The sequence below is a fragment of the Pseudophryne corroboree genome, chromosome 8 (genome assembly GCF_028390025.1).
Source record: "Pseudophryne corroboree isolate aPseCor3 chromosome 8, aPseCor3.hap2, whole genome shotgun sequence".
NCBI lineage: Eukaryota > Metazoa > Chordata > Amphibia > Anura > Myobatrachidae > Pseudophryne > Pseudophryne corroboree.
This window is the reverse complement of record NC_086451.1, coordinates 411285885-411311127: the sequence shown is the minus strand read 5'-3', so window position 1 is coordinate 411311127 and position 25243 is coordinate 411285885. Positions and strand designations below refer to the sequence as shown.

The window sequence follows — 25243 nt, the reverse complement described above, 5'->3', positions numbered from 1 at the left end:
GGAGAGCCATGGAGAGATCAGGGGAGGAGAGGTAGATTTGAGTGTCATCAGCATAGAGGTGGTATTGGAAGTTAAAAGAACTAATGAGTTCACATAAAGAGGACGTATAGAGAGAGAAAAGGAGAGGACCAAGAACAGAGCCTTGGGGGACACCAACAGTTAGTGGAAGTGGAGGGGAGGTAGCATCATGAGAGGAGACAGAGAAGGAACGATCAGAGAGGTAGGAGGACAGCCAGGAGAAGGCAGTATCGCGCAGACCAAGAGAGTGAAGGATTTGCAGAAGGAGAGGGTGGTCCACAGTGTCAAAAGCAGCAGAGAGGTCAAGAAGAATAAGCAGAAAGTAGTGGCCCTTAGATTTGGCTGCATGGAGGTCACTGCAGACTTTTGTGAGGGCAGTTTCCGTGGAGTGGAGAGAACGAAAACCAGACTGGAATGGGTCAAGCAGTGAGTGTGAGGAAAGAAAGGAAGTAAGGCGATTATAGACAATAAGCTCAAGAAGTTTGGAGGCAAAAGGGAGGAGAGAGATGGGTCGATAGTTGGATAGAGTGTTTGGATCAAGGGTAGGTTTTCTTAAGAATAGGGGAGACAAGAGCATGCTTGAAGGCAGAGGGGACAGTGCCTGATGAGAGGGAGAGATTGAGAAGGTGGGCAAGATGGGAACAGGCAGAAGGAGAGAGGTAGCGGAGGAGGTGGGAGGGGATAGGGTCAAGTGGGGAGGTTGTAGGGGGCTGGGGGGACGTATGAGGGCCATGACTTCCTCACCAGATACATGGGAGAAAGATGTTTCTGTGCAGGGTAAATACTGTCTGCTTTATTTTTACACTGCAATTTAGATTTCAGTTTGAACACACCCCACCCAAATCTAACTCTCTCTGCACATGTTATATCTCCCCCCCCCCTCCCTGCAGTGCACATGGTTTTGCTCATTAGCTAACAAATTTGCTGCTGCGATCAGATCTGAATTAGAACCTACATACAGAACTAGCCACAGAGTTGTTTTCCGATTCAGATAGAATTTTTAGTAAATACCTCTCCTAAATAGAACTTTGTAATATTATATGAATATTATTTCCCTACATACAACATTGGTGAGGTCCCTCTCTTAAGTTACTCACAATTCACTGTATTTAGCTGGGTCCCAACAACACTATATATATATGGGATCTCTGATCCTTAACTTCGGAGAAGGAAAGGTCTAAACCAATGGCTGCAAATGAGAGCTTGCTGCTGATTGGAGAAACAGGCAGGAGGGAGGTTTGTCAATTTGCAGAGCAGTAGTGAAGAGATGCTGTGCGCACATAAGTGTGCGCAAGAGCCAACATGGGGGCGCTGCTCTGGGACTTCCCCCCTCCGTCGGGTAATGGACTACCTACTCCACCCCTTGCTGTGGGACGTAGACTGCTCACCTGTGTCGCTCATGTAAGCAGCCTATGTCCTGGATGGGGGGAGTGTGGGGGGGAGGGGGGGCAGGGAGTAGACCATTATGCAGCAGAGGGGGGAAGTCCCAGAGCAGCACCCCTGTGTGGGCTTCTGCGAACGCATATATGTGTGCATACATCTATTCGCCCTGAGAGAAGGACTGCAGCTCTCAGAGCACTAGGCATTCCCCCACAGTGATGGAAACGGGAGGCTTGGCTCACAATTGTGGCATTCCCACAAAGCCACATCCCCCTTTTGGCAAAACCACACACCCTTTTGAGGCATGCAGGTTGCACTCTAAATAATAGTACACAAAATCTGATTGGTTGCTGTGGGCAACACCTCCACCTGTCTGTTTTAGAAGCTTTAGTAAATCTACCCCATTGAGTACATTTATGCAGAGCTGTAGCTAGACATTTTTGTGCCCTCGATCAGAAAGAGCATTGGTGCCACAAATATGGACAGGCTGCACCTTCAAAAATTGGGGCACTACTACTGTGTGGTGTAATGTGCAATGGGCACTACCACTGTGTGGTGTAATGTGCTAAGGGTACTACTACTGTGTGGCATAATGTTCAAGGGGCACTACCAGAGCCGGACTGCCCATCTAGCACTTCTGGCAAATGCCAGAAGGGCCGATGGGCTGGTCATGTCATTCAGAGAGGAGCCAGGAAGGGCGAGCGCAGCCTCCGGCTCTCTGTTGTTGACGCTCCCCCGTCCCCCTGCCCGTCTCCATGGGGATAGAGGCGTGCCGCGAGTCCACGCCCCCTGACACGTGGCACACCCGCACATTTCCATTGAAATGGGGCGTGCCATGAGTCCACGCCCCGTTGAATCGCACACGCCCCCTTTCCCCTTTGCAGCCATTATTCGTGCCTGCAAACACAAGTAATGAAGGACTATATTGACCTCATTTAGAGTTGGATCTATTTTCTCAACAACAAAAAAGTGCACTTATGTATGTATGTTGAGTGACGTGTTCAGTTAAAAAGCAGTAGTATTTGCACCAGGCGTTCCTGACATGGAGAAGTGGATTCACTGAGTAATAGTAAATGCTAACAATATATAATATAATGAAGTCACACAGACAGAACATTGGGCCTACTTCAGACCTGGTCGCTGCAATGGCAGCAATCGCAGGCTGAAGCCCTATGTGGTGTGCGCACGTGTAGCGGCCACACTGCACGTGCACACATAGCGAGATGTGAAAGCATCTCACTGGTGCGATCGCCTCTGCCTGATTGACAGGCAGAGGCGGTAGCTGGTTGGTCGTGGGCATGTCGGCGCGGATGGGGGGGGGGGGCAGTCCAGACAATGCAGGCATGTCCGGACCGTTGCTGGGGCAGACCGCGGTGGCTGCGTGAAGACACACGCAGCCGCTGCGACCCAGAACATGGCGAGTAGCTGCCTGCATCCGCAGCTAGGCTGTGTAGGCAGGGAGCTACTCGCCAGGTGCAAAAGCATCGCCGCTGTGCGATGCTATCGCACCTCTGCGGGGGACAGTAGGGCCTGTCATGCGGGGCGGACTAGCCCTGTGCTGGGTGTCCCCCTGCATGCCTCAGATTGTGATCGTAGATCAGCTCTGAATTAGGCCCATTGTACTGACAGTTATTAATAATGCAAACGTCATATTTTCCATATAAAATGTAAGGAAGTACAAACATCTGTTCTTTATTCCTGTACATTACATTTAATGAGAACCTTATTTACTTCAACAGTCCTAATGGAAGAGACATATAACTAATGCAATTAGATGGGCCTGACTAGGTGTCATGTAGCTGAGACGTAAGTATATTCAGTAATATCAGCTGGCAAGATCAGTACTCAAGCAGCCAATCAGAAGTAAGACGAACGTGCTACTGATAGTTATCATCACATAACGCACTACACTTAGGGGAGCACGCGCTCACTGTACTCCGCTGACCACTACCAGACCCTATTCCGCCTCACATTGAGAAGGGGATCCTAGTCTACCAGATATACAGATCTAGCTAAGGATACATTTTGCTGCACATGTCCATCTATAAAAGTACAACCGCACATGAAGAGACGCAGGTTCTTAGAAATGAACAGGATAGAGCTTTTCATCTACGCACATCTTCCGAGTCTGAAAAAAAACAAACATAAAATTGGTGTTTGAGGGTAAAATAACTTAAAATAGAATTCATCCTCTAATCTGTTTGGTTTCGAGATGTTGCCCTGTTTGCACCTTCCACCACTAGGTGGCATGAGATGTGCACTTTACGCAGTATGACAGTTACAGCAGTACTGTACATTCCTTTGGTGGGGTGGGCACCCTGGCTCTGGAATATGGAGAACACACCTCCCTCCGAATAAATGTATTCTCTTGTTTAATACAGCTGTTTTCCACTGTTTTTTTGTTTTTTTTTGGCTTAACATAAAGTTGGAAACTTGGAGCAGTAAGTTGTTCCCCTCTCAGTTGACCTATTAACCCCTTGTATAGAATTGTTAAGGTGGTCCTAAATTCCCCACCCTTCTATTCCCTCCTGCCTCCTCCACACACACCCTGTTCCTGCCTGCCCTTTTTTTTCCAGTGCTTCTGTTATGTTTTGGGATAGACTTTGGTCTTTGCTTCAGACTGACACCACAAGACCAGAGGGAAAGCTCAGGGCTGGAAACAGGGGGTCCACGCGAGGAGAGATCACACGGAAAGAAGAGGCTCACTTTACTAGCAGGGTGGGGATAACTGAGATAACTCTGATCAGAAAAGTCTGCGTTCCCTGTTCTGCTGTCTGCACACCCTAACTGAGAAAATGTTTAGCTGGATGAAGAAGAACGAGAAGCACAAGAAGACCCCGCAAGTCATCCACACGGTGACTGAGGGTCTGAAGGACCTGTATAAGAAGAAGCTGAAGCCGGTGGAAGATTACTATAAATTCCATGATTTCCATTCTCCAGCACTGGAGGATGCCGACTTTGACAACAAGCCAATGGTCCTGGTGATGGGCCAGTACTCCACCGGGAAGACCACCTTTATAAAGTATCTCCTGGAGCAAGACATCCCTGGCAGTCGCATTGGACCGGAGCCCACCACCGACTCATTTATCGCTGTTATGCATGGGGAGACTGAGGGGGTCATCCCAGGGAACGCACTCATGGTAGACCCCAATAAACCCTTCCGCAAGCTCAACCCTTTTGGGAACACTTTTCTGAACAGGTGAGTGAATTGGGGGTAAGAACGTACAAAAGGTGAGTGCAGTGCCGGGCAAACACTAGAGTAACCTGGAGACACTTACCTACACAGACATGAGGGTGCAGGGGACACCTATCTAAGCATCCCACGTTAGTGAATATTATTTCCGCTGCAGTAATTAAATGGATGTCTTCCAGTGTGGTGTGATGGCTGATACCTGCAGGGGTGTTTGGGGCAAGTGCACTTATTTACCCACCTGCCGACTGCCCAATGCATGTGTCCTGGTATTTGGTATGCTCTGCCATTAACTTCTGTCTCAATCATGCCTATGAAATAGCACAATATGTCACCACCACATGCCAAAACAGCCCTGTAAAGAACAAAAAGCAGCATTATAAATTTGCTTGGCCACAGGTTCTATTCCCACTCTATGGGTGTCATGGACACACACGAGTGGGAATAGCCCCTTTTAGCCGGTATTGTGGCTGGCGGCATTGTCAGTCTCCGGGATCCTGGCTTCGGTATGCTGACCTCCAGGATCCCGTGCGCCGGCCACATAACCGCATCCCCCATCAGACATAGTGGCCCATTCATTATTGCTTACATATTCAATGCGATCTGGGGGCGATATTAGCGCCCAGGACCGCATTGCAATATTTGATTGCTTCAGGCGAATGTATTAAAGGAAGGATACCGCCCCTGTAATGTGCTCAGGGAGCTGCAGGGGCATCGCCGCATTTGTAGACCCCATGACCGCAGGTGCACAGTGGCCATTTCCGGGGGAAGGGGGGGGGGGGGTTCCGGGGGAATCTTCTGTAACCACATTTGGTCGTGTACCCATAGGCGGTTGCTGCTGGGGCTGATCTCCGGAGTACGAAAATTGGTAAATCTTGCAGCATCGCATCCCCCATAGGAATCTAATGGGGAAGCGGCTGTCAGATTGGGGGGGAGGGGGGTTGGGGGTGGAGTGGAGGAATGGAGGTATTGCAGCAGGTATCGGAGATAGCTCTCCTACATACATTCAGGGGATACTTAATATTTGCAGTTAACCCCCAAGAACTGGTGTTTTCTGGGATTAAATGAACCCCATAGAGACTGAGGAGTATATTTACTAAAGTGTGAATTTTTGTAGAAGTAGAGATGCAGCTAGATAAAATCTGATTGGTTGCTATAGAGTCTACTCACTTGCAGTTGCAGCTAGAGAGGAGGGGCCAGGACGGAGACTGCACATAAGCCCCCTCCTCTCCCCTGATGAAAATCCATCTCTTCATACCCACACATATGGCATACCCACACATATGGCATCTTTACGTATAGTATAGCCAGTGTCGGAATGGGGCATGAAGGGCCCACCCGGGGGATGCAGTGGTAGAGGCCCATGCTGAGAGGCATACACCACAGTCCTGTGCAGTGTATTATCAGATGCATCATTTATAACTCAAGTGTACAGTCTGGATCCTGATCCCTAGAGAAGGGGGTGGGCCCTCATGCAGTGGAGCCCACTGGGGGTTCCCGCTGTACCGCTGTCAGTAGCGGATCTTGCCACGGGCAAGCAGGACTTTTGCCCGGGGCGCCGCCTTTAGGAGGGCGCAGGGCGCCATCCGGAGGGCGCCGCACCAGGGCAAGATCCGCTGCTGCTGTGTGCCCCCCGCTGCCCGCTGCCCCCCTGCTGACGCTGGCCACTGCCGCTGTGAAGGGAAACTAGACGCATACGCGTCTAGTTTCCCTTCGTGGAGAGGTCCTTTACTGTGCGGTGCGCCATGATGACGTCATCGCGCACCGCACAGCAAAGGTCCTCTCCACGAAGGGAACTAGACGCTACGCGTCTAGTTTCCCTTCGTGGAGAGGACCAATGCTGTGCGGTGCGCGATGACGTCATCGCGCACCGCACATCATATCAGTCTGTACAGGGGGCGTAAATGACCACGCCCCCTGTACGAAGCCACACACCCTATTGGCGCCCGGGGCGCACAGAGCGGCAGAACCGGCCCTGACCGCTGTGGGCCAGTCCGACCCTGAGTGTAGCTGTAAATTAGGCCGTATGAAAAGAGCTGGGGTGACGATAGTAACTTCATTCTGCTGTGTGGTGAGATTGGGGGCAGGACTGGGAACACACTGCCTGATGCAAAGATGGATGTATATCAGATAAATGTTGCTCCATAGAAGCGTGCACAGAATCAATGCATATATTCACCTGTATGCAGAGCTGCACACAACTCAGGGGTAAATTTACTAAGTTGGGAGGTTTTTTTTTAGAACTAGTGAAGTTGCCCATAGCAACCAATCAGATTCTATCTATTATCTTCTAGAAGCAGCTACATAAATGTTAAGTAGAATCTAATTGGTTGCTATGAGCAACATCACCAGTTCTAAAAAAAAACTCCCACCTTAGTAAATTTACCCCTCAGTGTGTGACCAGTCTGTGGTGCAGACTGGTTCACTACGATATGCCGGCGGTCGGGCTCCCGGCGACCAGCATACCGGCGCTGGGAGCCCGACCGCCGGCTTACTGACAGTGTGGCGAGCGCAAATGAGCCCCTTGCGGGCTCGCTGCGCTCTCCACGCTACGCGCGCCACACTATTTTATTCTCAGTCCAGGGGGGTCGTGGACCCCCACGAGGGAGAATAAGTGTCGGTATGCCGGCTGTCGGGATCCCGGCGCCGGTATACTTTGCGCCGGGATCCCGTAAGTCGGCATACTGAAGACCACCCGTGCAGACTTGCGCCTTCCTTATACCAGGTGCAAATGTGTCACCTTGAAAGTGAAACCTGCATATTGGGGGTCATTCCGAGTTGATCGCTCGCTAGCTAGTTTTAGCAGCCGTGCAAACGCTATGCCGCCGCCCACTGGGAGTGTATTTTAGCTTAGCAGAAGTGCGAACGGTTGTATCGCAGAGCGCCTGCAAAAAAATGTTGTGCAGTTTCAGAGTAGCTCAAAACCTACTCAGCGCTTGCGATCACTTCAGACTATTCCGTTCCGGATTTGACGTCACAAACCCGCCCAGCGTTCGCCCAGCCACGCCTGTGTTTTTCCTGGCATGCCTGCGTTTTTCCCCACACTCCCTGAAAACGGTCAGTTGCCACCCAGAAACGCCCACTTCATGTCAATCACTCTGCGGCAAGCAGTGAGACTGAAATGCATCGCTAGACCCTGTGCAAAACGCATGCGCAGAACAGCCGTTTTTTAGCCTGATCGCTGCGCTGTGAACAAATTCAGCTAACGATCAATTCTGAATGACCCCCATCATTATTGTTATGTCCATCTCTGCACAGACTGCAGCTACACTGACATGACAATGGAATGCAGTCATGTGACCGGCATTCGGGATCCCGGCGGTCACCATGCGGGGGTCTCCCAGCCCCAACCCGTGAGAACACCTGTTTCTGCCTCTTTGCTCATCAGTGTAGAGGCTGTTGAAATGCACACAAATCTGTGCTGCCATGGACTCTGATCTGGAATAAACGTGAAGTGAGGAAACACACAAGATATATCCCGCAAACAGGCGTAATTTCACCTCTGTCTCAGGCATTTAATGTCTAGTTCTGCTCATAAGATTTGCACAACATTACGTCCAAATGCAGAACAGAATGAGTGTTCTACGGAATGGTTTGTACAAGTTAGGGGGTATTTATCAAAGAGTGAGAAAGCTCGTTGTGAGTGTTAAAACTCATTACATATGATAAATGGTGCTACAGCTGATCAGCTCCTAACTGTTACGTGTTCAGCTCCTAACTGTCAGCTGTTTGAAAAATGACAGTTAGGAGCTGATTGGCTGGAGCACTATTTATCATTCACAACAAGTTTTATCACTCGTTGATAAATGGGCCCCCTAATCTTAAAATATGTAATAACAATAAGTGATTCGGCAGGTGTGACAGCACAAGACTGGAATGTAGAAAAAGCAGATGGTATGTAGGAGACCTAGCGGAGACGTCTCAGATAAATACAGGTTTACTACGTCAGGCACATGAAATACTGAGGGCGGATGTACTAAAGGGAAAATACGGTAAAACCCACATTTTCATATGTACAAACCCCCGACCGCCGCCTTTTCGCCCCATAGGGTATCGCCATCTTTTTATGGCAATACCCTATAGAAGCCTATGGGATTCTTACCGCCGCATCCCGCCATGCCCCCCCCCTGCGCCGCTCATGACGACCCTTCTCCCCCCGGCATACCTGTGTGTCACTGAGCTGCGGCGGCCCCCCTCCTCCTTCTCCTCCGCAGCACAGTCTTATCTCCTTCAGGCTGCAGGGGGGGAGGAGGAGGAGCCCGGGGACTCCCTGCACACGTCACCTCCTGGGTCTGGGAGGTGACGGAGACCCGTGCTGACCCCCGCCGACCCCTGCACACATCATCGCGGGGGCCCCCTATACCGCATTACGATACTAATCGCATATGTTAGTACATATGTGATTAGTATCACTGCGGTAGGCGGCGAGGGGCGGCGATGACATATAGTACATCCCGCCCACATACTGCACTTCAGAGTTACATATACTTGAACTTGTAAAGTTTAAGGACGATAGTCAATTACCACCGATGAAGCTTCAGGTGAAATTTCCAGATGTTTCATCAATGTTATTTCACCCGGGAAAACATCCTTTTCACCCAAAAAAACGCAGATAGTTCTCTCAGTGGTATTTTTCACCCGACAGTATGTGCGAGTAATTGAATATCCCAGTAAGTATATTAAAAATCACTGAGGAGTTCCATGATCATTTACAGGTGACCGATTTGCTTGATGACATTTATTATCACCAATAATGTACTTTAAATATACATTTATTTAAATTGCAAATTTACAAGCCCCATTTCCCCACAGCCGCCCAACCCCCCCCCCCCCCCCCCCCACACACACACACACACACACACACAATACACCGCTCCCATCCACACACCTCTGTAAATTTCCTAGTATGACAGGATCCAGGGTATTATTAGTATGTCACTGTTTATGTTTGGTGGGAATGGTTTCCTTAGACACGTAGGTACTCAAAGTGGTTTATAAACATTACGTTCTAGATGTGCCCAGCATCCTCTGCTAGCCGGCCGCCTGTGGAAATGTTGATAAGATCTTTGTCCTCTATTTTTATTTGTTTCATAAATTGTGGGCTTATTAAATAACATAGGGGGTCATTCCGACCCGATCGCACGCTGCAGTTGTTCGCAGCGATTGGGTCGGAACTGCACATGCGCCGACACCGCCATTACCTAGCGATCGCCTCTGCCTGATTGACAGGCAGAGGCGTTCACTGGGCGGGAGGGGGTGGAACGGAGGCGTTTAGACGCCGTTTTCAGGGCGTGGTCCAGCCAAAGCAGGCGTGGGCGGATCGTTTGGGGGGGGGGGAGGGGCGGACCGCAGTGGCTGCGTGACGTCACAGGAGCTGCGCTGGACGGAAGTTACTCTTCAAGTACAAAAGCATCGCCGCTGTGCAATGCTTTTGTACTTGTGCGGGGGGGGGGGGGGGGGTGGACTCACGTCACCCCGCATGCCTGGGAAGATGATCGTAGCTGTGCTGCTGCGATCAACTCGGAATCACCCCCATAGTGCAAAGAGAATTATATACTGTTGCCAACACCAACCAGACACCAGCTTTTATGTATGGATAATCACAGCAAATAGCTGATTGGCTGCAGCATTTGTTCTCCTTTTATTAAATAAACCCCTTAGTAACAATTGCACACATTTGTTATAACTGATACAGCAATCAATTAGATGTTAGCTCTCATTGTCTACTCTACTATAAAAATGGAAGCTGTAATCTGATTGGCAGCCTCTGGGTTACTGCATGTCATGAAATAATCTCCCCAATGATAAACCTGTCTGACTTTTCCCATCAGCCTACCCTTGCATTCTACACAGTTGTTTAATCTCCACTCTTTTCCCTGACAGGTTCATGTGTGCCCAGCTGCCCAACAAAGTCCTGGAAAGCATCAGCCTAATAGACACTCCTGGCATCCTATCTGGGGCTAAGCAGAGAGTGAGCAGAGGTGAGTGAGTGAGTGAGTGAGTGAGTGAGTGAGTGAGTGAGTGCACAATCCTGGATGAGTCCAACTCACTGTATTTTCATTAGTGATGAGCGGGTTCGGTTTCTCGGAAACCGACCCACCCGAACTTCAGCCTTTTTACACGGGTCCGAGGCAGACTCGGATCCTCCCGCCTTGCTCGGTTGACCCGAGCGCGCCCGAACGTCATCATCCCGCTGTCGGATTCTCGCGAGATTCGGATTCTATATAAGCAGCCGCGCGTCGCCGCCATTTTCACACGTGCATTGAGATTGATAGGGAGAGGACGTGGCTGGCCTCCTCTCCGTTATAGTAGAAAAGAGTGACTTAGTTATAATTGTGGGGAGGATTGGGGACGGGGAGCAGCTGTTAGGGAGTACAGTGCAGGGTTTTGATTATAATACCACCAGTGAGTTTAATCCGTTGTTTCTCTTCCTGGAAAAAATGCTCCACCATATCTGTGCTCAGTGTGCTGCACTGCTGCATGATATATCTGTGCTGAGTGCACTGCTCACACTGCCTAATTGTGGGGACTAGGGAGCAGTTATAGCAGGAGTACAGTGCACAGTTTTGCTGATAGTGACCACCAGTCCAGTATACGTTTGTCTGCCTGAAAAACACTCCTGTGGTGTCTTTTTTTTTCTTCATACTAGTTTAGCAGTCTGCTGACAGTGTCCACCAGGTCCGTTATTATTATACAGTATATTATATATATATATATATATATATATATAGCAGTACGGTAGGCCACGGCTGTACCTACCTCTGTGTCGTCAGTGCACTCGTCCTCCATAAGTAATATAATACTATACTATCCATCCATCTACATTGTATACCTGTGGTGGCTTTTTTTTTCTTCATACTAGTTTAGCAGTCTGCTGACAGTGTCCACCAGGTCCGTTATTATTATACAGTATATTATATATATATATATATATATATATATAGCAGTACGGTAGGCCACGGCTGTACCTACCTCTGTGTCGTCAGTGCACTCGTCGTCCATAAGTAATATAATACTATACTATCCATCCATCTACATTGTATACCTGTGGTGGCTTTTAGTTGTGCGCATTAAAATATGGAGAACAAAAATGTGGGAAAATAGGGAAAGATCAAGATCCACTTCCACCTCGTGCTGAAGCTGCTGCCACTAGTCATGGCCGAGACGATGAAATGCCATCAACGTCGTCTGCCAAGGCCGATGCCCAATGTCATAGTACAGAGCATGTAAAATCCAAAACACAAAAGTTCAGTAAAATGACCCAAAAATCAAAATTAAAAGCGTCTGAGGAGAAGCGTAAACTTGCCAATATGCCATTTACGACACGGAGTGGCAAGGAACGGCTGAGGCCCTGGCCTATGTTCATGGCTAGTGGTTCAGCTTCACATGAGGATGGAAGCACTCATCCTCTCGCTAGAAAAAAGAAAAGACTTAAGCTGGCAAAAGCACAGCAAAGAACTGTGCGTTCTTCGAAATCACAAATCCCCAAGGAGAGTCCAATTGTGTCGGTTGCGATACCTGACCTTCCCAACACTGGACGGGAAGAGCTTGCGCCTTCCACCATTTGCACGCCCCGTACAAGTGCTGGAAGGAGCACCCGCAGTCCAGTTCCTGATAGTCAAATTGAAGATGTCAGTGTTGAAGTACACCAGGATGAGGATATGGGTGTTGCTGGCGCTGGGGAGGAAATTGACAAGGAGGATTCTGATGGTGATGTGGTTTGTTTAAGTCAGGCACCCGGGGAGACACCTGTTGTCCGTGGGAGGAATATGGCCATTGACATGCCTGGTCAAAATACAAAAAAAATCAGCTCTTCAGTGTGGAATTATTTCAACAGAAATGCGGACAACTGGTGTCAAGCCGTGTGTTGCCTTTGTCAAGCTGTAATAAGTAGGGGTAAGGACGTTAACCACCTCGGAACATCCTCCCTTATACGTCACCTGCAGCGCATTCATAATAAGTCAGTGACAAGTTCAAAAACTTTGGGCGACAGCGGAAGCAGTCCACTGACCAGTAAATCCCTTCCTCTTGTAACCAAGCTCCAGCAAACCACACTACCAACTCCCTCAGTGTCAATTTCCTCCTTACCCAGGAAAGCCAATAGTCCTGCAGGCCATGTCACTGGCAAGTCTGACGAGTCCTCTCCTGCCTGGGATTCCTCCGATGCATCCTTGAGTGGAACGCCTACTGCTGCTGGCGCTGCTGTTGTTGCTGCTGGGAGTCGATCGTCATCCCAGAGGGGAAGTCGGAAGACCACTTGTACTACTTCCAGTAAGCAATTGACTGTCCAACAGTCCTTTGCGAGGAAGATGAAATATCACAGCAGTCATCCTGTTGCAAAGCAGATAACTCAGGCCTTGACAACTATGTTGGTGTTAGACGTGCGTCCAGTATCCGCCGTTAGTTCACGGGGAACTAGAGAATTGCTTGAGGTAGTGTGCCCCCGTTACCAAATACCATCTAGGTTCCACTTCTCTAGGCAGGCGATACCGAGAATGTACACGGACGTCAGAAAAAGACTCACCAGTGTCCTAAAAAATGCAGTTGTACCCAATGTCCACTTAACCACGGACATGTGGACAAGTGGAGCAGGGCAGACTCAGGACTATATGACTGTGACAGCCCACTGGGTAGATGTATTGCCTCCCGCTGCAAGAACAGCAGCGGCGGAACCAGTAGCAGCATCTCGCAAACGCCAACTCGTTCCTAGGCAGGCTACGCTTTGTATCACCGCTTTCCAGAATACGCACACAGCTGAAAACCTCTTACGGCAACTGAGGAAGATCATCGCAGAATGGCTTACCCCAATTGGACTCTCCTGGGGATTTGTGGCATCGGACAACGCCAGCAATATTGTGCGTGCATTACATCTGGGCAAATTCCAGCACGTCCCATGTTTTGCACATACCTTGAATTTGGTGGTGCAGAATTATTTAAAAAACGACAGGGGCGTGCAAGAGATGCTGTCGGTGGCCAGAAGAATTGCGGGCCACTTTCGGCGTACAGGCACCGCGTACAGAAGACTGGAGCACCACCAGAAACACCTGAACCTGCCCTGCCATCATCTGAAGCAAGAGGTGGTAACGAGGTGGAATTCAACCCTCTATATGCTTCAGAGGATGGAGGAGCAGCAAAAGGCCATTCAAGCCTATACATCTGCCCACGATATAGGCAAAGGAGGTGGAATGCACCTGTCTCAAGCGCAGTGGAGAATGATTTCAACGTTGTGCAAGGTTCTGCAACCTTTTGAACTTGCCACACGTGAAGTCAGTTCAGACACTGCCAGCCTGAGTCAGGTCATTCCCCTCATCAGGCTTTTGCAGAAGAAGCTGGAGGCATTGAAGGAGGAGCTAAAACAGAGCGATTCCGCTAGGCATGTGGGACTTGTGGATGGAGCCCTTCATTCGCTTAACCAGGATTCACGGGTGGTCAATCTGTTGAAATCAGAGCACTACATTTTGGCCACCGTGCTCGATCCTAGATTTAAAACCTACGTTGGATCTCTCTTTCCGGCAGACACAAGTCTGCAGAGGTTCAAAGACCTGCTGGTGAGAAAATTGTCAAGTCAAGCGGAACGCGACCCGTCAACATCTCCTCCTTCACATTCTCCCGCAACTGGGAGTGCGAGGAAAAGGCTACGAATTCCGAGCCCACCCGCTGGCGGTGATGCAGGGCAGTCTGGAGCGACTGCTGATGCTGACATCTGGTCCGGACTGAAGGACCTGCCAACGATTACTGACATGTCGTCTACTGTCACTGCATATGATTCTCTCACCATTGAAAGAATGGTGGAGGATTATATGAGTGACCGCATCCAAGTAGGCACGTCAGACAGTCCGTACGTATACTGGCAGGAAAAAGAGGCAATTTGGAGGCCCTTGCACAAACTGGCTTTATTCTACCTAAGTTGCCCTCCCTCCAGTGTGTACTCCGAAAGAGTGTTTAGTGCCGCCGCTCACCTTGTCAGCAATCGGCGTACGAGGTTACTTCCAGAAAATGTGGAGAAGATGATGTTCATTAAAATGAATTATAATCAATTCCTCCATGGAGACATTCACCAGCAGCAATTGCCTCCAGAAAGTACACGGGGACCTGAGACGGTGGATTCCAGTGGGGACGAATTAATAATCTGTGAGGAGGGGGATGTACACAGTGAAAGGGGTGAGGAATCGGACGATGAGGAGGAGGTGGACATCTTGCCTCTGTAGAGCCAGTTTGTGCAAGGAGAGATTGATTGCTTGTTTTTTGGTGGGGGCCCAAACCAACCAGTCATTTCAGTCACAGTCGTGTGGCAGACCCTGTCGCTGAAATGATGGGTTCGTTAAAGTGTGCATGTCCTGTTTATACAACATAAGGGTGGGTGGGAGGGCCCAAGGACAATTCCATCTTGCACCTCTTTTTTCTTTCATTTTTCTTTGCGTCATGTGCTGTTTGGGGAGTATTTTTTTGAAGGGCCATCCTGCGTGACACTGCAGTGCCACTCCTAGATGGGCCAGGTGTTTGTGTCGGCCACTTGTGTCGCTTAGCTTAGTCACACAGCGACCTTGGTGCGCCTCTTTGTTTCTTTGCGTCATGTGCTGTTTGGGAAATATTTTTTTCAAGTGCCATCCTGTCTGACACTGCAGTGCCACTTCTAGATGGGCCAGGTGTTTGTGTCGGCCACTTGGGTCGCTTAGCTTAGTCACACAGCTACCTCGGTGCAAATTTTAGGACTAAAAATAATATTGTGAGGTGTGAGGTGTTCAGAATAGACTGAAAATGAGTGGAAATTATGGTTATTGAGGTTAATAATACTATGGGATCAAAATGACCCCCAAATTCTATGATTTAAGCTGTTTTTTAGGGTTTTTTTGAAAAAAACACCCGAATCCAAAACACACCCGAATCCGACAAAAAAATTCGGTGAGGTTTTGCCAAAACGCGTTCGAACCCAAAACACGGCCGCGGAACCGAACCCAAAACCAAAACACAAAACCCGAAAAATTTCCGGTGCACATCACTAATTTTCATACATCATCACCTTCTTATTTGTCTGACCGTTCTGGATATTTATACCTCACAGTAACTAATAAGGGCCCTACACACTACCCGATCCCAGTTGATGCTGATATTGGCGGTGGCGGGGACCCGGCAGGGGGGTGCGGGATCGGCACGTGTATACACACTTGCCAATGCGGCCGGGACAGGTAGCGACTGCGGGGGAAGGGGGGCGGTGGGGGGAACGACGGCCATGCTGCATCTGCAGCATGGCTGTCGTTAACGAGGACCTCCCTCATCCGTACATGTTCGGATGAGGGAGGGGGTCGTTAACGACGCATGGGGGCATGCATCGTTAACGACACTTAGTGTACACACTGGACGAGATTGTGAAAGATCTCGTCCAGATCGGCCATACTGAGCGAGATCTTTCCAAATCTCGTCTAGTGTGTATGGGGCTTGTATGGGGTTTAAGGTTATCTGTCCAATCTTTTTGGTTGGAACGAAAATCTGGTAATGTATGGGAGCAGATGACAATGGACAATTTGCTCCCAAACAGTGGAAAACAGACAGAAATAAGCGTTCAGAAAAATTGGTTAAATCCAAATTGGAAGCAAATCTTTGATTATCTTCTACTCCCATACATTATTAGATTTTCACTCCAGCCAGAAAGATTGGACAGATAATCTTATAGCCCTTTTACACCAAGCTTTAGACCCGGGTCATTGCCGGGTTTATCCAGTTTGCGGCTCTGTGTAAACCGGGAATACAACCCAGCTGGTTACAGTGACCCAGGAATACAACCCAGCTGGTTACAGTGACCCAGGAATACAACCCAGCTGGTTGAAGGGCTGGTCCCGAGAGGGATCTGGGTCGCAGTGAAGTGTACTCCTAAACAGGTAGGCTGGGTCGGACCTAGGACCCGTTTACAGCATAGGAGAGCCATCGCTAAGAGATGATCTCATCTCCTAACGCCTGCACTGCACAGGTGACCACTGACGTCACCGACCCAGCAAATAAGCCAGGTCCTGCCGCCCATCTGATCAGGGTCTCTGCTGGGTCGCATCTGGGTTGAAGCCTGCTACAAAATCCTGGGTGCGACTCTGCAATTCAGTGTAAAAGTGATATTATAGTGTGTATCCAGCTTTAGTCCAGTGTGCAGAAACCATCTATCTGTTACAGGTGTACAGTGTCAGACTAGTCCACAAAATGCTTGGTCAGTTGAGCAGGTAAGGACTTTCCCTGACTACCTTGTACGACAAACAGATGATTAGGTGTTTTTCTGCACGACCCTAGCAGGTAATCAGGGTAGCGCCTAGCCTGATAATTAGATGTGATTGTAGCCTGGCAGATAATTGGGTGTGATTCTAGCATGGCATGTAATCAGGTGTGGTCCTAGTATGGAAGATAACCATGTGGGATCCTAGCCTGGCAGGTAATCAGGTGAGCATTTAGCCTGGCATGTAATCAGGCGTGGTCCTAATCTCCCAGGTAATCAATTGTGGTCCTAGCCTGGCAGCTAGTTAGGTAAGCTCTAGCATAGCAGTTAATTAGGTGTCCTCCTAGCCTGTGAGATAATTAAATAAGGTACTAGACCATACTTGCCTACCTGACCCTCTCCATGAGGGAGAAAATGCTCTGTTCCTGGACTTTCCTGGTAATGTATGATTGCCATCACCTGTGGTGAAACACCTTTCTTATCCTCCCAGATAATCAGGTGTGCTCCTAGCCTCCCAGGTAATCAGATAAACAGATAAAGTCCTAGAACTGTATAACAGGAAATAAGGTGAGTTCTTAGCCTGGCAGATAATCAAGTGTACTATAATCAAGTGTACTCCTAACCTGGCATTTAATCTAGTGAGCATTTGTAGTCCTAGCCTGTCTAGTAAATCAGGTGAGCTCCTAGCCTGGCAGGTAATCAGGTAAGCTCCTAGCCTTGCAGGTAATCAAATAAGATACTAGCCTGACAGATAAACAGATAAGGTCCTATCCTGGCAGGTAACCATGTGGGTTCCTAGCCTGAAAGGTAATCAGATAAGTTACTAGCTTGGCAATTAAAGAGATGATCTACTCTCCTGACAGGTAATCAGGTGATCTACTAACCTGGCAGGTAATCTGGAGATCTCTTAACCTGGCAGCTAATCAGATGAGGTCATACCTCGCCAGGTAATCATGTGAGATCTTAGACTTGTGGGTAATCAGATGAGCTCCTAGCTTGCCAGGTAATTAGGTAAGATCCTAGCCTGCCAAGTAATCAGGTGCTCCTAGCCTGCCAGGTAATCAGGTGAGCTCATATCCTGCCAAGTAATTAGGTGTGCTCTTATCCTGGCAGGTTATCAGGTGAGATCCTAACCTGGCAGGTAATCAGGTGAGCTCCAAGCGTTCCAGGTAATCAGGTGAGGTCCTAGCCTTGTAGGTAATCAGATGAGCTCCTATCTTGCCGGGTAATCTGGTAAGATCCTAGCCTGCCAAGTAATCAGGTGCTCCTAGCCTGGCAGGTAATCAGGTGAGCTCCTATTCTGCCAGGTAACCAGATGTGCTCCAAGCTTGGCAGATAATCAGGTGGGATGCCCAGCATGGTTTTTAATTAGGGCACTTTGTAGCTTTGCAGGTAATGATGGTGATTCTAGCCTGGCAAGTAATCAATTAAGTCCTAGATTGGTTGGCAATTAATCCGGCAAAGAACTGGCTTAGGAAGTAATATGTGAGATCCTGGAAAGTACAACTACATTTTAGCTGTAATCAATATTCACACAAATCGTCTCCTTCATGATACTGAGAATATCCCAATCTATAGCAAGTTTTGGACACTGTTGTAGAACACATACATGCCTATGTATATTGTAAATAGAGCATGTTCTACATTCTATATTCTGTTTCAGTAAGGGTGATAAATCTACTTATGAATGCAGCTGTTTCAATAAACGCAATTGTTACCCAGTGGATTTCACCAGCGTTATCTGTGATAAATACAATGTATGATACAACATATAGGCTATGAATTAATGGATATGCAATGTGGACTGAGTGGGGACAAATTGTAGTAGACTTACCTACTTTGCCTTTCGTAGAAGGTATGAATAGTGGCCGCCTCTGAGGCTTGATAACACAAAGTATGAGGTCACAAATGACCATTTGGGTCATTATGAAACCTCACGGCCCACTTGGTCAAAAACCCAAGAGTCTGTGGGACATTCCGTCAGAGAAGGGAAAGAATTTAACAGGGAAATGTTTCAGAAAATTGTTGCCTTATATACATAACATACAGGGATATGGTGCCATGGCGACCAAAACGGTACATGCTACTGTGTAAACCCCCCCTTCCCAGTGGGGAATTTAGGAGTGTGGGCGCCCCTATGCACAGCAGGCAGCCCCCCACTTGTCTTATCTTATTATTTTTATTGATTGGTTATAAGCCCTCATTTGCTGATTTAATAGAATAATTTAAAAAAGCCACTAACTGACATTTTTTTATTTTTAATTATGTATACATGTTTAGTAGGACAGCTTATAGGGGCAGTATGTACATGTCCTATAATTATTATTATCCTTTATTTGATGGCGCCACAAGCGATCCGCAGCACCCAATTACAGCGTACATAAACAAATGATCAAAACAGGAAAACAGCGACATACAGTTGAAGACAGTATAGGACAAGTACAGGGTAAACAAACATAGTTACATCAGCAGATGACATTGTGATAAGTATCAGGTGGCAGAAGACTGCAGGATTTGGTGCAGTTGAAGATTATTAAAGTAAGAAAAGGGAAGAGGGCCCTGCTCGTAAGATCTTACATTCTAAAGGGAAGGGGCAGACAGACAGGGATGACACAGACGGGGTACATAGAGAGCGTGGAACAGAGGGTTAGGATAAGATTTGGCTGGGTTTAGCGAAGAAGTGGGTATGGAGAACCCGTTTGAAGTGTTGTAGAGAGGTGGAGAGTCTGAGGGGGAGAGGTAGGGAATTCCAGAGAAAGGGAGCAGCACGTGAAAAATCTTGGAGATACTGTAGGAGTGCGAGGAAGTAATCTGTAGGCAGGAGAGTCGGCGTGCATTAGCAGAGCGAAGAGGACGGATGGGAATGTAAAGGGAGATAATGTCAGAGATGTAAATGGGAGAGGAGTGGGTGAGGGCTTTGTAAGTGATACCCCTTTTACACCTAGAAACGCGGTCGCAGCCGGGAGCCTGACACGGGTGCTACCCAGCTGCAACCCACGTCAGCCCACTTTCCTACTGTAGTCACTAACCCGAGCATATTGCCGGGTTGGTAACGTTGCCGGTGATGCGGCGGGGGGTGACGCTGGGAGATCACCGCCCTTCCATACACTGTGAACGGGAACCAGGCGCGTCGACCCAGCTTCCGTTTACACAGCACAGCTTGCCGGGTTGAACCCATGTTAAACCCTGCAAGCTACCCGAGTTGGAATACTGGGTCACTCAACTCAGATTATTCCAACTCGGCCCTTTTACACCAACCAGCAACACGGGTTATGCGCGTTCACGTTCAATAACCCGTGTTGTATGCTGGTTGGTGTAAAAGGGGTATTAGTGTAAATCCTATCTATTTACACTCTATTCAGATGGCATATAGTACAGTAGAATGGACATATTTTGCAGTTTCCGGTACTTTTTGGGCTGACAGTACCAACACAAGCATCCAAGTGTCGCCCCCTTCACGTGCCTAATGTGGTTCTTCTGTGTGGCAGTTAGTAGGGGAGAGGTATACACCCAGCTGCAACTGGATACAATGCAAAAACAATGACATACAGCATTGCAGCATGGGGTTGCTCCTTTATTTTTATTTACTCCTGGCTCTGAATCAGGTGCGACTGTATATGTATGCTACATACAACTACAAGGGAGAAGGAAGTGTACAAGGGAGAAGTTCAGATGGTGATTATTCGTCTCGCATTGTACATTACTTGGAATCCATTAAGTGATGCTATTTGGGCAGCTCCTGACGCAAGGATAGGTGACGTCTATGGAGAAATGTCCACTGAGCTGGGTCAGACACAGTGCAGAGCAGGATGTCCCATCCTGTGTTCTTGGAGAAGGGAAGGGCAAAGGCCAGCAGGAATTTGCACCCATTAACTGATCTAAACATAATCCGCTATTGTTTATGGAAATATCTCCTCTAGTTAGGAGTGGTTATAGCTCTGGCTCCCTGCCTACTGGCTCCCATGTGTAAACACCAAGTAATGGGAGCCAGAAGCACTTTCTATGCCCTCGTTCTGCTGAAGGAGATTGGTTACCACTTGGTATGATGAGAATTCATGATGTGTCTGCATATGTCTATGCAAGTAGCCATAATTATTCTACATGTGAGAAAGCGGGGAAGGTACATTAGCAGCAGTCTGGCAATGACAGATTATATTCAGGTGTGAGACGGGCAGTCTGGCAATGATATATTATAGTCATGTACAGGGCCGGACTAAGGCTAGTGGGGGGCCCCAGGGCAACAAATGTGTAGGGGGCCCCACCAATAAATTTGACTCTGCATCCCACCGCTGCCACTGCATTGCCCCTTAGGGGAGCAGGAGAGAGAGACAAAGAGGGTGTCAGAGAGAGAGAAAGTGGGAGAAAGAGATAAGAGGGACATCGAGAAAGAGGGTGACAGAGAGAGAGAGAAAGGGTGTCAGGGGGAGAGAGAGAGAGAGGAGTGAGAAAGAGACAGAGAAAGAGAGAGTGGGTGTCAGATAGAGGGGATATCAGGGAGATAGAGAGACAGTGTCTGTGCAAGAGAGAGAGAGGGTTTTAGGGAAAGAGAGAGAATGAGAGAAAAAGAGGGGAAGAGAGAGGATGTCAGGGAGAGAGAGGGGAGCGAGAGAGAAGGTGTCAGGGAGAGAGAGAAGGAAAGAAAGGCGAGAGAGAAAGGGTGATAGAGAAAAAGAGAGGGGTGAGATGCAAGAGAGAAAGAGTGAGAGTGTCAGAAAGAGAGTGAGATGGGGAGAAAAAGAGGGGAGCATGAGAGGGAGAGAGACAGACAGAAGTCTCGCGTCGGGCACTGCAGCTGCCGCAAAAATAGCTGCCATGCATACGCAGTAGAGAAATTAGTCTCTGGAACATGGCGGGCTCCATGTTTCTCCCCTGTACCCCTGTGGGCCAGTCCAACCATGTGTGTAAGGGAGGGCAGTCTGGCAGTGTTAGGCTCTGTACAGTAATAGATGCAAGGGAGGGCAGTCTGGCAGTGTTAGGCTCTGTACAGTAATAGATACAAGGGAGGACGGTCTGGCAGTGTTAGGCTCTGTACAGTAATAGATGCAAGGGAGGACAGTCTGGCAGTGTTAGGCTCTGTACAGTATTACATATAAGGGAGGGCAGTCTGGCAGTGTTAGGCTCTGTACAGTATTACATGTAAGGGAGGGCAGTCTGGCAGTGTTAGGCTCTGTACAGTAATAGATGCAAGGGAGGACAGTCTGGCAGTGTTAGGCTCTGTACAGTATTACATATAAGGGAGGGCAGTCTGGCAGTGTTAGGCTCTGTACAGTATTACATGTAAGGGAGGGCAGTCTGGTAGTGTTAGGCTCTGTACAGTAATAGATGCAAGGGAGGACAGTCTGGCAGTGTTAGGCTCTGTACAGTATTACATATAAGGGAGGGCAGTCTGGCAGTGTTAGGCTCTGTACAGTATTACATGTAAGGGAGGGCAGTCTGGCAGTGTTAGGCTCTGTACAGTATTACATGTAAGGGAGGGCAGCCTGGCAGTGTTAGGCTCTGTACAGTAATAGTTGTAAGTTGTGATGTGCACCGGACATTTTTCGGGTTTTGTGTTTTGGATTCGGTTCCGCGGCCGTGTTTTGGATTCGGACGCGTTTTGGGGCAGCCTGGCAGTGTTAGGTTCTGTACAGTATTACATGTAAGGGAGGGCAGCCTGGCAGTGTTAGGCTCTGTACAGTATTAAATGTAAGGGAGGACAGTGTGGCAGTGTTAGGCTCTGTGCAGTAACACATGTAAGGGAGGGCAGCCTGGCAGTGTTAGGCTCTGTACAGTAACGCATGTAAGGGAGGACAGTGTGGCAGTGTTAGGCTCTGTACAGTTATACATGTAAGGGAGGGCAGCCTGGTAGTGTTAGGCTCTGTACAGTTATACATGTAAGGGAGGGCAGTCTGGCAGTGTTAGGCTCTGTACAGTAACACATGTAAGGGATGGCAGTCTGGCAGTGTTAGGCTCTGTACAGTATTACATGTAAGGGATGGCAGTCTGGTAGTGTTAGGCTCTGTACAGTTATACATGTAAGGGAGGGCAGTCTGGCAGTGTTAGGCTCTGTACAGTAACGCATGTAAGGGAGGGCAGTCTGGTAGTGTTAGTTTCTGTACAGTTATACATGTAAGGGAGGGCAGTCTGGCAGTGTTAGTCTCTGTACAGTTATACATGTAAGGGATGGCAGTCTGGTAGTGTTAGTTTCTGTACAGTTATACATGTAAGGGAGGGCAGTCTGGCAGTGTTAGTCTCTGTACAGTTATACATGTAAGGGATGGCAGTCTGGTAGTTTTAGTTTCTGTACAGTATTACATGTAAGGGAGGGCAGTCTGGCAGTGTTAGTCTCTGTACAGTATTACATGTAAGGGATGGCAGTCTGGCAGTGTTAGGCTCTGTACGGTATTACATGTAAGGGATGGCAGTCTGGTAGTGTTAGGCTCTGTACAGTTATACATGTAAGGGAGGGCAGTCTGGTAGTGTTAGGCTCTGTACAGTAACACATGTAAGGGAGGGCAGCCTGGCAGTGTTAGGCTTTGTACAGTAACACATGTAAGGTAGGGCAGCCTGGCAGTGTTAGGCTCTGTACAGTTATACATGTAAGGGAGGGCAGCCTGGTAGTGTTAGGCTCTGTACAGTGACACATGTAAGGGAGGGCAGTCTGGCAGTGTTAGGCTCTGTACAGTATTACATGTAAGGGAGGGCAGCCTGGCAGTGTTAGGCTCTGTACAGTAACACATGTAAGGGAGGGCAGTCTGGCAGTGTTAGGCTCTGTACAGTAACACATGTAAGGGAGGGCAGTCTGGCAGTGTTAGGCTCTGTACAGTAACACATGTAAGGGAGGGCAGCCTGGCAGTGTTAGGCTCTGTACAGTTATACATGTAAGGGAGGGCAGCCTGGTAGTGTTAGGCTCTGTACAGTGACACATGTAAGGGAGGGCAGCCTGGCAGTGTTAGGCTCTGTACAGTATTACATGTAAGGGAGGGCAGCCTGGCAGTGTTAGGCTCTGTACAGTTATACATGTAAGGGAGGGCAGTCTGGCAGTGTTAGTCTCTGTACAGTGACACATGTAAGGGATGGCAGCCTTGCAGTGTTAGGCTCTGTACAGTTATACATGTAAGGGAGGGCAGTCTGGCAGTGTTAGTCTCTGTACAGTTATACATGTAAGGGAGGGCAGTCTGGCAGTTTTAGTCTCTGTACAGTTATACATGTAAGGGAGGGCAGTCTGGCAGTTTTAGGCTCTGTACAGTTATACATGTAAGGTAGGGCAGTCTGGCAGTGTTAGGCTCTGTACAGTTATACATGTAAGGGAGGGCAGTCTGGCAGTGTTAGTCTCTGTACAGTTATACATGTAAGGGATGGCAGCCTGGCAGTGTTAGGCTCTGTACAGTTATACATGTAAGGGATGGCAGCCTGGCAGTGTTAGGCTCTGTACAGTTATACATGTAAGGGATGGCAGCCTGGCAGTGTTAGGCTCTGTACAGTTATACATGTAAGGGATGGCAGCCTGGCAGTGTTAGGCTCTGTACAGTTATACATGTAAGGGATGGCAGCCTGGCAGTGTTAGGCTCTGTACAGTTATACATGTAAGGGATGGCAGCCTGGCAGTGTTAGGCTCTGTACAGTTATACATGTAAGGGATGGCAGCCTGGCAGTGTTAGGCTCTGTACAGTTATACATGTAAGGGATGGCAGCCTGGCAGTGTTAGGCTCTGTACAGTTATACATGTAAGGGATGGCAGTCTGGCAGTGTTAGGCTCTGTACAGTTATACATGTAAGGGAGGGCAGTCTGGCAGTGTTAGGCTCTGTACAGTTATACATGTAAGGGAGGGCAGTCTGGCAGTGTTAGGCTCTGTACAGTTATACATGTAAGGGATGGCAGTCTGGCAGTGTTAGGCTCTGTACAGTTATACATGTAAGGGATGGCAGTCTGTTTCTAAAGCTTCCAAAATGTTGCCCACTTCTTTCCAGACCTCCGTTGCTATGTTTTTTATAGCTGTGCTAAACATGAATCAAGGCTCTGTTTAATGTCCAGTGTTGGGTAACACCGTCTAGCTGCTGTGGGTTAACTCTTTGCACTCTGAGTGATAATGGTGTCAGTAGGTTGGAGAGATGATTACACAAACGTTTGAGGAGAAGCCCAGCCGGGATACTGTGCCCATACTGTCTATCCCCCTCCTGTCAGCAAGGGCATCCCTCCCCTCCCCTTCTCTGCACTCTGTATTGGATTGTTGCTTAGTAGCAGCACAAACACGGGTGTTCCCCAAGCGGGGAGAGAGAGCCCGCGGCGAGCAGTACCGACACTTCTCCACGTCTTCATTAGCTACATGGAGTCAAAGTGACACTCTCATATGGTGGCCTGCTGATCTGCCCTGGCAAGTCCACGTATCCAAGCCCTGTATACTGCAAGGGGTGATCTTAGTCAGAGCACGGGCACTAGCCAGAGGCTCCTCAGTATTTGGGAACCAGTGAATGTGAAT

The 25243-nt window shown here is 48.6% G+C and overlaps 1 protein-coding gene and 1 long non-coding RNA gene across 4 annotated transcripts in view; one reads left to right on the top strand and one right to left on the bottom strand.

The window, feature by feature from the left end:
- Positions 1-3074: 3074 nt before the first annotated feature.
- Positions 3075-25243, bottom strand: part of LOC134949353 (uncharacterized) — a 93067-nt gene continuing 70898 nt past the window's right edge. Inside the window, exons 1-3 of one of the 3 annotated variants that reach the window (XR_010183146.1) lie at positions 17669-17865; positions 4830-4943; positions 3075-3526 (exon numbers count right to left, since the gene is read on the bottom strand). This is a non-coding gene — a long non-coding RNA (uncharacterized LOC134949353). Of the gene's footprint in view, positions 3527-4829; positions 4944-5177; positions 5318-17668; positions 17866-25243 lie in introns of those variants that run through there. The other 2 variants (XR_010183147.1, XR_010183145.1) reach the window with 2 other exon arrangements.
- The window catches only part of EHD2 (EH domain containing 2), a 75183-nt gene continuing 53768 nt past the window's right edge, over positions 3829-25243 (top strand). The window contains exons 1-2 of the mRNA XM_063937863.1: positions 3829-4597; positions 10472-10569. Coding sequence (XP_063793933.1) covers positions 4194-4597; positions 10472-10569 — 502 coding nt within the window. The 5' untranslated portion in view covers positions 3829-4193. The remainder of the gene's footprint in view (positions 4598-10471; positions 10570-25243) is intronic.